Source organism: Trichoderma virens, assembly GCF_000170995.1.
Source record: "Trichoderma virens Gv29-8 chromosome Unknown TRIVIscaffold_46, whole genome shotgun sequence".
NCBI lineage: Eukaryota > Fungi > Ascomycota > Sordariomycetes > Hypocreales > Hypocreaceae > Trichoderma > Trichoderma virens.
This window is the reverse complement of record NW_014013703.1, coordinates 10,622-22,664: the sequence shown is the minus strand read 5'-3', so window position 1 is coordinate 22,664 and position 12,043 is coordinate 10,622. Positions and strand designations below refer to the sequence as shown.

At 46.0% G+C, this 12,043-nt stretch overlaps 4 protein-coding genes across 4 annotated transcripts; 2 read left to right on the top strand and 2 right to left on the bottom strand.

Annotated features, from left to right (window-relative positions):
- Positions 1 to 1,842: 1,842 nt before the first annotated feature.
- On the top strand, positions 1,843 to 3,036 carry TRIVIDRAFT_53598 (uncharacterized protein; the record flags this gene model as incomplete). The annotated part of the gene is made up of 1 exon (XM_014100731.1): positions 1,843 to 3,036. A coding segment is annotated over one exon (1,194 nt), but the record flags the coding sequence as incomplete, so codon positions are not given.
- A 68-nt stretch (positions 3,037 to 3,104) lies between these two features.
- TRIVIDRAFT_209337 (uncharacterized protein) lies at positions 3,105 to 4,154 on the bottom strand (the record flags this gene model as incomplete). The annotated part of the gene is made up of 1 exon (XM_014100730.1): positions 3,105 to 4,154. One exon carries the CDS (start codon positions 4,152 to 4,154, stop codon positions 3,282 to 3,284), a length of 873 nt encoding a protein of 290 aa, XP_013956205.1.
- A 1,048-nt stretch (positions 4,155 to 5,202) lies between these two features.
- TRIVIDRAFT_53596 (uncharacterized protein) lies at positions 5,203 to 7,194 on the bottom strand (the record flags this gene model as incomplete). The annotated part of the gene is made up of 2 exons (XM_014100729.1): positions 5,203 to 6,563; positions 6,627 to 7,194. The coding sequence occupies 2 exons, from the start codon at positions 7,192 to 7,194 to the stop codon at positions 5,203 to 5,205; spliced, it is 1,929 nt and encodes a 642-aa protein (XP_013956204.1).
- An 821-nt stretch (positions 7,195 to 8,015) lies between these two features.
- TVC7 (glycoside hydrolase family 18 protein) lies at positions 8,016 to 12,043 on the top strand (the record flags this gene model as incomplete). Its single annotated transcript, XM_014100728.1, has 4 exons — positions 8,016 to 9,839; positions 9,905 to 9,946; positions 10,007 to 10,223; positions 10,269 to 12,043. 4 exons carry the CDS (start codon positions 8,016 to 8,018, stop codon positions 12,041 to 12,043), a joined length of 3,858 nt encoding a protein of 1,285 aa, XP_013956203.1.

The following is a 12,043-nucleotide window of genomic DNA, read 5'->3' as shown; positions in this document are numbered from 1 at the left end:
AAAAGAAATATAAAAAGTATAACTGTTTATTAAAGTTTAAAACTAAACTTAAAATATATAAAAAAGTTTAAATAATAAAGTTTAAATATAATATAAAAATTTTAAATTATAGTTTAATAACTTAATTAAAGTAAAAAGGCTGTTATATTATTCATTAAGTAATAAAAAGCAATAATAATTTTTAAAAATAAATTATATATTTTTTTTAAAAAACTTAATAAAATAATATAATATAAAAGTAAAGAATCTTTATAGTAATTACTATAAGATAATTTAAAGGTTAATTAAAAATCTAATGTATAAATAGCTAAAATAGCTAAAAGCAATAAAAAACTGTTTATAACTATAGTAAAAATAATAGCTACTGTAACGAAAACTTATAATAAAAATATAATTAATATAGTGGAGAAGGTATATTAAAGCCTTAAAAATAAATAAGGTAAAAAAAAGTAACCTAAACTATTTATAAAAGAAAAAATATAGATTTACTAGGCTAATTAATAGTTAATAATTAAAAATTTAATAATAATTATTTTAATTTTAGTTTTTTTAGGTAGTTTATTTTTTATACTTAGGAAAATAAAGTATATTATAAAGTAAATATTAATTTATTTTTTTTAGTATATATTATATAATATTTAATTATTTTTTTAATAATATTTTCATTTTTTTAAATATATAATATTTTTATATTTATTATATTATTTTCTTAATTCTTTTACATTTATAAATTAAATATTTATAAACTAATTTAATTATTTTTTTTTATAGTTTTTTTAATATTTAGATTTTTTAATTTTAATATAATAGTTTTTTTATAAAAGTTATATTATTATAAAATTATTTTAATATTTAGTTTTTAATTATAGTTTTTATTTTATTAAAAATAAAAGATTTTTTTAATAATAAAAAAAGTAATAGTTAATATTAGTTTATTATATTTTTCTATTATTTTTTAAAATATTAATATAATAAATTTTAATATTAATTTAAAATAGTTTTTTTATTACCTAAAAGTATTTATATAATTATTTTTAATTTTTTATAAAGTATCATTTTAAAGTTATATTTAATTATAAATTATAAATATTTTTTTTATTATATATATTTATAAAACCTTTTATAAATTATAGTTTATTAATAACTATAGTTTATAAAAACTTAATTAAAAAAAAACTATTTTACTATTATAATTATAAAAAGTAAAATATTTATATAAATATTTACTTTAAGTTAAAAAAAAATAAATATTATATTAAACTAAATTAGTATTTTTTATTATTTTATAAAACTATATTAAGTTTAATTTTATTTTTTATTACTTTATAAACACTACTTTTAGCTTAACTTTAAGTTTATATTTTAAATATAAATAATTTAGTTTTATTTACTTAATAAATTTGTTATTATAATTTTAAAAGTTAAATTATAATAATTATTATTTTAATTATTATTTTAATATTTATTTTAATATTTATTTTAATATTTATTTTAATATTTATTTTAATATTTATTATAATATTTATTTTAATTTTATTTTATTAACTTATTTAACATAAATAAAATAAAAAACTATAATGTTTTTATTTTATTTTTATTTAAATTTTAATTAATATTTATAATAATTTCCTTATTAATAATACCTAAGCTATAATAATTTTAATTAACTTATCGGTTTATAATTAATCCAGTCCGCCCTACTCCGTAAGCCCATCGTTGCAATTATAAAAGCTAGCTTTTGACAGTACTTAAAGAAATCACTTTCTATACATCCCATATGGAAAATCTCTTTCTTTTCCACCACGCAGTTTAAGCAAATACAGTAACAATCTCTTTTATTTCACTATGGAATTACAATTGACTGCATTCCCCCAGTTCGCACTTTTGCCAGTAGAGCTTCGCCTGGCTATCTGGTTCTATTGTCTGCCTCATCGAGTTGTCCAGAGAGACGATCCTTATGAAGTTCAGCGCCTCCGTAAGAAGCACAAATGTTGGTCTGTGCGGCCATCTCTCAAGAATGCTGCTCCGCCGCGTATTGCCTCAGTCTGTCGCGAATCAAGACAAGTCGCCATGCGCTGGGGCAAGATGGTCTCGCAGAATTATAACTGGAACCTAGGGCCTATATGGATTCAGCCTCGTTTAGACACTTATCATCTCAACGTTACGGAGGAGGCAACTTGGGACTACGGGTACCACGATTTAAATAAACAGCTGGTCGATGAGTTTATCAAGGACGGATTAAACTGGCTCGACACGGTCCCGTTGTCAATACCTTCCGAGTACTACCTCGATTTTGACTTGGGATTGCAAGACGTGTCTAGGATGCGCCAGCGTCTGTACATTGAAATCAGAGACGACTTTGTAGATGAAGATTTGAACGTGGTTTACAACGAGTACGCTTACTATGATCCGAGGCCATTTACGAATATCTCCCTATCCGCTACCATGGCCTTCATCACTATACATGCAAAAAGAAGGCACGCCGTCGCGTCGGGCCTCTTTGGCCTGCTGCTTGATGCACCAGTTCAACTAGTGGATTTTGACGATGAGCAAAACATCAGCTCTTTCCACGCCCTCTTTGAGAGAGACATCCACAACCGCAAAAGAACTGAAGTCATCAAACTATTTTCTCTCATCCTGTCGCCCATCTTTCGATCTCGCGTACAAGACTGGACGGAAAAGGTGGACTGGCTCATGATGGCAACTGCGTGGCTGCGCGCAAAGATGAGCTGGGAAAACTGCATACCCTTTGATGGGGATCCATTTTCAGCCTGGAATCCAATTATTGAGGAGCTTCCAGACGGCCGGCGGTTGGTCTATATGAAGAATGGTGATAAATACGAGAATCGATTCGACGATGACAATCCTTGGGTTATACAGGCCAAGAAAGAGCTACCGCGAGTTATACCCAAAATTCTGTTTATGCTTTGTACCGACGACTGCGATGTGGATGGGAATGTGGGCATGGTGCCTTCTGTAGAGCATCCGATTGCTCGAGATGACTATTTTGAAGTTCATAGTTATGAGGATCTCTGAAGATGATTATAGCGTAATTATAGCCAACTTTGATGATATTTAAGCCGAGTTGAATAAACAATCATTTTAATAACAGGTCTCAGATAAAGGAGTGAAGCAACTATTGGTGCAAGAAGATTACATTTCAAGCAAGTATTAACCAAGATGAAGTATCTTTGTAGGCTGAATATAATTTTTCTGCTGAATTGAGGAGACGCCCATTTGAAAAGCAATAACCACCTCTCGTTTCGGGGTAGACAAGCTGTTTACTTGCATTTAGCGTCCAGAATCCTAGCAATCTTGTCAAGGCCACGGATACACCTAACATGGCCTAGAGCAGCGCCCTGTGCGTTCCGAATCACAGCCCATACCTTGATCTTGATTTCCCAATCCTCTATCCCTTTCACGCCCCGCCTTACACCTTCATCATATGTCGCTTGAAGATCTATCTTCTGGTAGACAAATGGCGCGCGTTGAATCGGATCGGTCTTTTTCACCTCTAGACCCTCGAGTCCATTTGCTTTAAGCCATTTTTCGAACTCCTCGGTCATTGCTGTCGCCCGGTTATAGCGACGCCCATTGGCCGCGATCCCGACCAGATTCCTGATCTCCTTAAGCCACCCGCCGTTGGGGTCCCTCCCGGCCGCGACGAGTGCTGCCTGGGATTTCTTGATGGCGTCTGAGACACTTAAAATGATATCACCGAAGGTCTTTGCGCCCTTGAACTGTGATTCCTTCTTGAATTGCCCGGTGAATTGAACATTGTCAAGCGCCTTGACAGCCGCCTCGGGATCGCTAAACAGCTTGTCGGTGAAAACGGTGAAGTCTTTGTCGTAATCCGGGTAATACTGATGGAGTGCTCTCCCTTTGGCGTCTTTTTGGTTGGTCACGCCATCTGGGTTCTTTAGCGTCGGTCCTTTCCTTTTTACGGTGAGTGTTTGCATGAAGGCTTTGAAGTCGCATGGGCTCGGGCAATCCGGTGCGACGGTGTTTCCTTTTACTCCGACAGAGTTGATCATGAATTGCCTGAGGCGCCAGTACAAAATCAATTCGTACTTTGAAGAGTCTTGATTGGCGAGAACGCCAGACAGACATAGGAGGGCCAAAGGCCAGAGGAGCAATAGGCTGGGTAGATGCATGATGAAGCCCACATAAAACGAGTTTGATTCGAGAAGTCAGCGGCGATGTCAATACATTGCCGTAGAATGAAGGCTGGTAGGGCTCATTGAATCAATTGCACAGCGAACGATCTTGTTTTTTGTTGGAGCAGATGGCAGACCAATTCGAGGGAAAATTTACGAGGGCTACAAGCAACAACTTCACGTAAGGCTCGGACATGAATCCTGTATCGGGTAAGCGGAATGAAGCAGAGAACTTTTGATTCTTCATGGAGCGGCCCAACATAGGGTTACCTTTGTCGTTCCAGGACTTCGGGACTCTTAGCTTCGTGAGTCCTTTTGCAGCTTGTTGTGATGTCGGGCGCGTAATTACTCTGCATGATAATAGGCCAATTCGAGGGGAAATTTACGAGGCCTCGGATATAAATTCTGTATCAGTAAGCGAAATGAAGCAGAGAACTATTGATTCTTCATGGAGCGGCCCAACATCAGGTTACATTTGTCAGTCCTAGGGTTTCGGTCTGTATCTGCGTGGTTTTTGTAAAGATCCCACTCTTTACAGGGGTCCAGTTAGTTGGAAAACAAAGGGTGCTGGAACCAACAACAGAAGCTGTATGCGACTAGGTGAAAAGAGGAAGTGGACGACCAGGGGGAGGGGGGTAAAAGAGGGGGCACATCGCACTGCAGGCCATGGTTGAACTTTCAGGTCTACGCTTGCCGGATGAATTGCTGTTTTCACCTAGGACTTACTACGAGAAATGGGGATTTGGTTGTAGAGAGTGAGTGGCATGTAAGAGCTCATTTCGATGGTAGTTGGGCGGCGTTTTCTTCTCAGTAGAGATCGGCGGTGAGTTCCCGGGAAGACGGGAACTAAAGGGTTACAGCTTTTCAGCTACAGTTGGGGTAAGCTTATTCTAAGCTTAAACATTTACAACAACTCAACTCATACAACAATCAACCTCGCAATCAACATTATGTAGTCAGTACCGTAGTTGGTAGGTACAATAGTCCAGAGGCTACAATAAAATAAAGAAAATGAAATTCATACAGCAAGCCTCGTCTACGTACTCTACATGGTGTAAATGACCACATTGTCAAACGTCGTTTTGGTTTCATACACTCTTACGCCATTCAAGCCTGTAAGATACGTGTCATCCCCCATCTCAATCTTCGGCTTATTCATGTCGTCCACAAAGATGGACAAAACGTTCTGCCTGGCCCGCACCATGATATGGTGAGCAGTGCCATGCTGGATCGATGCGTTGACATTGGCCAGCTCATTCCAACCGTCGTCAGAACGGCCCAAAACAATGTAGCCGTTGCCGAAACCAGCGTAATAGCCGTAGTAGCCATCCGTTCCATCATACGGACTGGAAGCCCGGAAGACAAGACCAGCATCGCCACTCTCATCCCAGATGGTCACGTCCGCCTCGTAGACAAAGTCGCTGTACAGCGTATCGCGGATCAACGCCTTGCCACCAGACGAAGCTTGGCCAACTAGCGCAGCATTCTTGGTCGCATAGTCGCCTCCGTAGGAAATCCACTTGGCCATCGAGCCCGAGGTAAAGTCATCTTTAAAGGCCAGCGGAAAGATCTGCACATTGTCAAACGCCGCGCCTGTGTCAAAGACGCGCACACCGTCCATGCCACTGGTGTAAGTGCTGTCTGTCGCGCTGATCAATGACTTAGTCATGTCATTGACATAGACGTCGATTTTGTTCTCCCGGACCTTGACCTTGAGGTGATGAGCCTTGTTGGCCGCGATATCAACGTCAACGAGGCTGATTTGGGTCCAGTCATTGGCTGCACGTCCCAGAACGACGTTGTTCTCCGTGCTGATGCCGGCGTAGTAGCCCTTGTAAGCATCCGCACCGTCGCTAGGATTCGAGACTCGAAAGATGAGACCTGCATTGCCCGAGTCACTGGGCAAGGTGATGTCGGCTTCGAACGTGAAATTGGAGTAGCTACTCTTTAGCAAGGCTTTGTCCCCAAGGGAATAGTCTGCAATAAGCAACCTGGAATCCGAGCTGAATGAGTCACCGTATGTCGTCCACTGCTTCAGGCCAGCGGTAAAATCATCGTAGTAGGCGTCAGTGTTGGGAATTACCGTAGGAGTTGAGGTTGGCTTGCTGGGAGTCGTGGTGGTAGTCGACGAAGGCGGCGGCGGCGGCGGAAGAGGGGGCACATAAGCGTCTCCAGACGAGATGCAGGTCCAGGTGACTTTGGGTGTCTTCCTAGCACTGGCAGCCAGCTTCTTGCTGTAACCCCAAGCTGTGGCCACGAGATAGGTCCTGTTGGCGGCTATTTCATAAGGAATGGGATCATAGGGAGAATGATAACCGGTTCCAATACGCCAGCTGTACTGCTGCTGCTTGGGGATCGTCTCGAGAGGCCCCAGGACAGAGTTCGCTATCACGGTGTTATCGGCATCTATTATGCAGTCTTGTCAGAAACGCTTCCATTATCATATCTTCCAACTGTGTTGAAACTTACACCAAGAATCCTGACGCGCGTATCCAAATGAGCTGCCGCAGCTCTCGGGCAACGGATCAAAAGCCAACTGGGCGCACATGGTGTTGTTATCCGTCTTTCCCCAGTCGTTGCTCAAAATGGACGCGAGGTCGTCCAGGCAAGCCTGCTCAAGAAAGCCACAGCCGTCGCCCTCATCAGCAGACTTCTTCGCCTCAGGCTTCGTCGTGATGAAGACGTGGCGGCAGATGTACCACGAAGGGTCCATGGGAAGCGCCTTTCCGCCAGAAATCATGCTGTCGGGAATGCCAAACGTCAACGAAGACAGTACCGTCGTTGCATCCACCACGACTGTCGGGTCCGTGAGAACCTCTGGCGCGACTGTGAGATGCACAGAATGGCCGTTGACGATGTCGCCTCCCGGCCAAGGCCGAGTCCAGTCCCAGCCGGGGAAGCTAGCAGAGGCTATGGCTACGGGCGTGGAAAACGCATCGGACACGTTTGGCCAGTTCATCTGGATGACGTTGCCCTGATCCATGAAGAACTCGCCATTGTCCAGAAAGGCAGGAGTCGTGAACGGGCTGCCAGGCATTGTGTTTGGTAGTGACTTTGTTGCAGGTGACGCAGAGCATGAAGTCAGATGTTTGGCAATGGATGGTGAAGGTCAGGGACAAGACACCCAAGGTGAGAATGGCAAAGGAACGCGTGATAACATGAATGAAATGCCCCTTTTCCTGTGTAGGCGAGTTTGATAACGAGCATGTGTGAAGCCCGGAAATGTCGACCGCATCCCGGCCCGGACAGACAAAAGATCCCAAGGGAAGTTCAAGCGTTCCCCAAGAGGGAAATTTGCGAGCGTCTTAGTTCAGCGATTCGGATCCCTGTAACGATCCACTTCCCCACAAAGAACCAACAACAAGAGGTCCCTGCATATCCGTTGAAGATTTTTATGGCTAAAACAAAGCATCGGGTTAAGCTTGTCGGCACCGGCTTTAAGAACTCAAAGACCCTTGCGTGAAGCCGCTATGGGGCCGTATAATGTTGCACTCAGGGTGGGGGCCGTATCTGCCCTAGCAGGCGTAGCCAATCTCCTCGGGTGTCTGGCTGTTCAACACCATGAGCTTCCGGGCGGGTATATCACAATATTGCTCACGATGCTTACCAACAGCACAAGATGCCAAGAGTCGAGACTCGGCATCAGGCTCAACAGGACATACCGAGGCGGCGGATATATGTCCTATGAAACATATCGGCTCCGATGAGGCCAGAGTCACGGGACAGCAACCCTCAACTCCCAGAGGCAGTCAACCACCGAGGTACTATATTGAAGCCTTTCGTTCTTCTTCTTCCTGATGAGTCTCTGTCCTCGACTTAATTCGCCCTTAGCTACTCTGTGGTAAAGTCTGCTTATCCATGCGGCGTTCAATTGTCTTCTGGGCCGCCCTGGGCCACCTCGTCTCTCCGTGCCGCGCCATCACAACCACCTATAACGGCCAGTACGCGGAAGAATGCCCTAGTCTTTGCAATCACGCTGGTCCAAACCCCTCCAACTGGACGCACGTCCATCATCTGAGGGAGCTCAAGGCTTGCCATCTACCCATCATCTTCGATCTCAACGTTCAAGCCTTGGTCGACGACCCTCAAACCATCCTCACGATTCGGGCCTGCGTGTCCACTGGTCAAGAGACATACAACACAAAATCTCTGCCTCCGCTGCAAGACGATGGCAGTCGAGTTGACCATGGAAATCTCACCATTTCAAACAACTGCGGCGGCAAGACAGTCAAATCTTCCGTGACTCCTGAGGTTGACGGGAGCGTGTCCCACCCGGGCTCTGGCTCGAAACCAAACGCAACGGACGTCTTGTTAGCCACCCGCCATCTCACGATGTTTCTGCAAAAAGCCTCTCAGTGTGGCACCACCATCATGTTTGCCAAGTCAAGCTCTGCTGTGGTCGGCCTCTATTCAGGAGCTGAAGTGGCGCAGAGCTCCGTCTCTGCGATGCTGTCGACTTTCCGTGATCAAGCACAGCATGGTGGCACTGCTTTTCAAGTTTGCAAGACTGAAAGGGCAGCCTTGACCTTTGGTGTCTATGCTGCTAGCTTCCCTGATCTCGGCGTCGTCCAAGCTGCGGTAAAAAGCTGGACAAACGGCCTTTGTCTCAGCGGCTCAACTCCCTCCGCCGGCATGAACATTGATATTCTCGTCTCAACAATCAGTACAAACACCACAAACACTCCCCTTCATAGCAATTCCACCCTGGGGGTCAAGGGGCCACGTACTCTCTATGCCAGGGCAGACTGCAAGACCCAACAGGTCAAGTTCGGAGATGGCTGTGCCGACCTGGCGACTCGCTGCGGCATCTCCAGCGCCAATCTCACCAAGTTCAACCCGCAGGCAAACTTTTGCTCCACGCTCAAGCCAAACCAATACTACTGCTGCACCGCCGGGACTCTGCCCGACATGCGCCCCAAACCCAACCCCGACGGCAGCTGCCACAGCTACAAGGTCGCCGCAGGGGACGATTGCTACTCTATCGCAAACTCCTTCGGCATCACGGAGGCCAACATTGACTCATTCAACAAGAAGACCTGGGGCTGGGCTGGCTGTGCACTTCAAATTGGGCAGCTTATCTGTCTGAGCACAGGAGATCCCCCCATGCCCGCAGCAGTCGCGGACGCTACCTGCGGACCACAGGTTCCAGGCACGAAGAAGCCGACCGACGGTACTTCTCTTGCGGACCTGAATCCATGCCCCCTCAACGCTTGTTGCAACGTCTGGGGCTTCTGCGGAACGACAGATGATTTTTGCGTCCCCTCTCCGGCAGACACCGGAGCCCCCGGAACAGCCAAGCCCTTCACAAACGGCTGCATCTCACACTGCGGCTCAGACGTCGTGAACAACGACGAAGCCCCAGACTCGTTCAAGAGGATCGGCTACTATGAGGCGTTCAGCTACGACCGTGACTGCTTGGCAATGCATCCCAAGAGCATCCCCAAAAACAACTTCACACACGTGCACTTTGCCTTTGGGACGGTCACGGAGGAGTTTGACGTCGACATCTCTGACTACGAAACCGAATTCAGTGCATTCAAGGAGGGTGAATACAAGAAGATTCTCTCTTTTGGAGGATGGGACTTTTCGACGGGATCTGATACTTTTCAGAGGTTTCGCCAGGCGACTACGTCGGCGTACAGGGGGACTTTTGTAAATAATCTCGTCAGCTTTATGAAGAAGGTGTGTATCATGATCCTATACACACTCTTGTGGGACTTGCTAGGGGCTAACTATTTATTTATTAGGAAAACATTGATGGCTTTGACTTTGATTGGGAATATCCAGGTGTAAGTTGATATCTCCAACCACTTAGTGACGGTAACACATGCTGACGCTAGCTTTGACAGGCACCTGATATCCCAGACGTTCCTCCCGGCAGTGCTAGTGAGGGAGACAACTATCTTGATTTTCTCTCTCTTCTCAAGTCCAGGCTCCCAAAAGACAAGACCGTTTCAATTGCCATCCCCGCATCGTTCTGGTACTTACAGGCATACCCAGTCAAGGACATGGCCAAATACGTCGACTATTTCATCTACATGACATATGACTTGCACGGCCAATGGGGTATGTTTGATCTTACTTAGCATCAATTCAATGTCTAACAGCAAGTGATAGATGTGGATAACAAATGGGCCATTCCCAGCTGTGAAGGCGGCAACTGCCTCCGCTCTCATGTCAACAAGACGGAGACCTACAACGCCCTCTCCATGCTTACCAAGGCTGGCGTCAAGTCTACCAAGATTGCCGTTGGAGTGACAAGCTACGGCCGAAGCTTCCGCATGGCAGATCAGAAGTGCGAAGATGCAATGTGCACGTTCCTTGGCGGAAAGGGGGACTCGAAGGCGTACAAGGGACGCTGCACTAGCACGGCCGGATACATCTCGAACGCCGAGATTACCGAGATCATCAACAAACATGGCAACTACTCTATTGTGAAGACCTATATAGATGGAAGTTCCGCCTCTAATATCCTCGAATATGGAAACAACGGGGCAGTCGACTGGGTCGCTTACATGGACGGAGACCTTAAGGCGGAGCGCATCAAATGGATCCAGACGCTCAACTTCGCCGGCTCCTCAGATTGGGCTATTGACCTCGAGACCTTTGCGACCGAGGACACAGGTGAAGATACTGATGCCAGCGGAGAGTCCCTCTACGATGACGACGAGGAAGATGATGGCGACGGCGCCGGCTACGGCTGCCTCGACGGGGACAATCCCGGAACGCTCGAGGGCATCGCCGACGTCATCGACAACCTCGATGACCGTTGTGTCAGCTACTTCACCCTAGACACGCTCAACAACATGCTCCTCGAGAGTCTGTCCCTCTTCGACGAGAACTCGCACGACTATGATGACAAGTTCAAGTACTACGAGGAATGGATCAAGGAGCTTGTCGACCCCAAGCTGGACGACTACATGCGCTTTGGCGACGGGCCCGGCAACCAGTTCTTCACCTGCCACTGGGAGGCTGGTAGCAGGAGCGGCACCGACCCCTGCACGGGCGTGCCGCACTTCTGGGAGCTGGAACAGTCGTTCAGCATCGAGTACGAGCTGACAGACGAGGACGGCTTCTACGACGACGTGGCCGCGACTCTGGGCATCGACAAGGACTGGATAGCCTGGGGCGACAGGGGTAAGGACTACGACTGCGCAGCCGAGGCCGAGGACATGCCTCGGCGGCCCTACATAAACGGGAACGCGCCCGTCTGCCGCCGCATCTACCGGCGCCGGCTCAACGTGCCGGTCAAGGCCTCGGACGACGACATCGTGGTGGCGAACCCGAAGGAGATGATTGAAAGCGCCTGGACGAACATCACGACGCTGCAGGAGACGCTCTTTTCGACCTTGGCCGAGGTGGCCATCGACATCTTCAATGACGCCACCGTCCAGGTCCCGGAGCTCGAGGCCGTTGTCGCCTTCGCCATGCCGGTGCTGCAGCTGGCCGAGTCCATTGACAGCATGAAGGACATCAAGGATATTGGCGAGCGGGTCATGGAAGAGAAGAAGCGCGAGCTGATATTCAAGATCCTCACCTTCGTTTTTATGGCCCTCCCCTTTGTCGGCGAAGCACTGGGCCCCCTGGTGGGCAGCGCGACGGCACTGGCCCGCATAGCGCTGCTCGTCAGCGAGGCCGGGAACGCGGCCGTCACCATTGCCGACATCATAAAGGACCCGACGTCTGCGCCCTTTGCCATGTTGGGGCTCATTGTCGGCGCGGCGGGCGGCGGCGGGAAGTTGTCCAAGACGGAGAGCTTGGGGGAGGCATCTAAGGCGCGGGGGCTGATGAAGGCGGCTGATTTGGCCAAGTTTCCGCAGAGGTTCCGCGATAGGGATGCTTTGGTGCAGAAGATTTCGGGGAAGTCGATGTGCAGTGTTATTTAA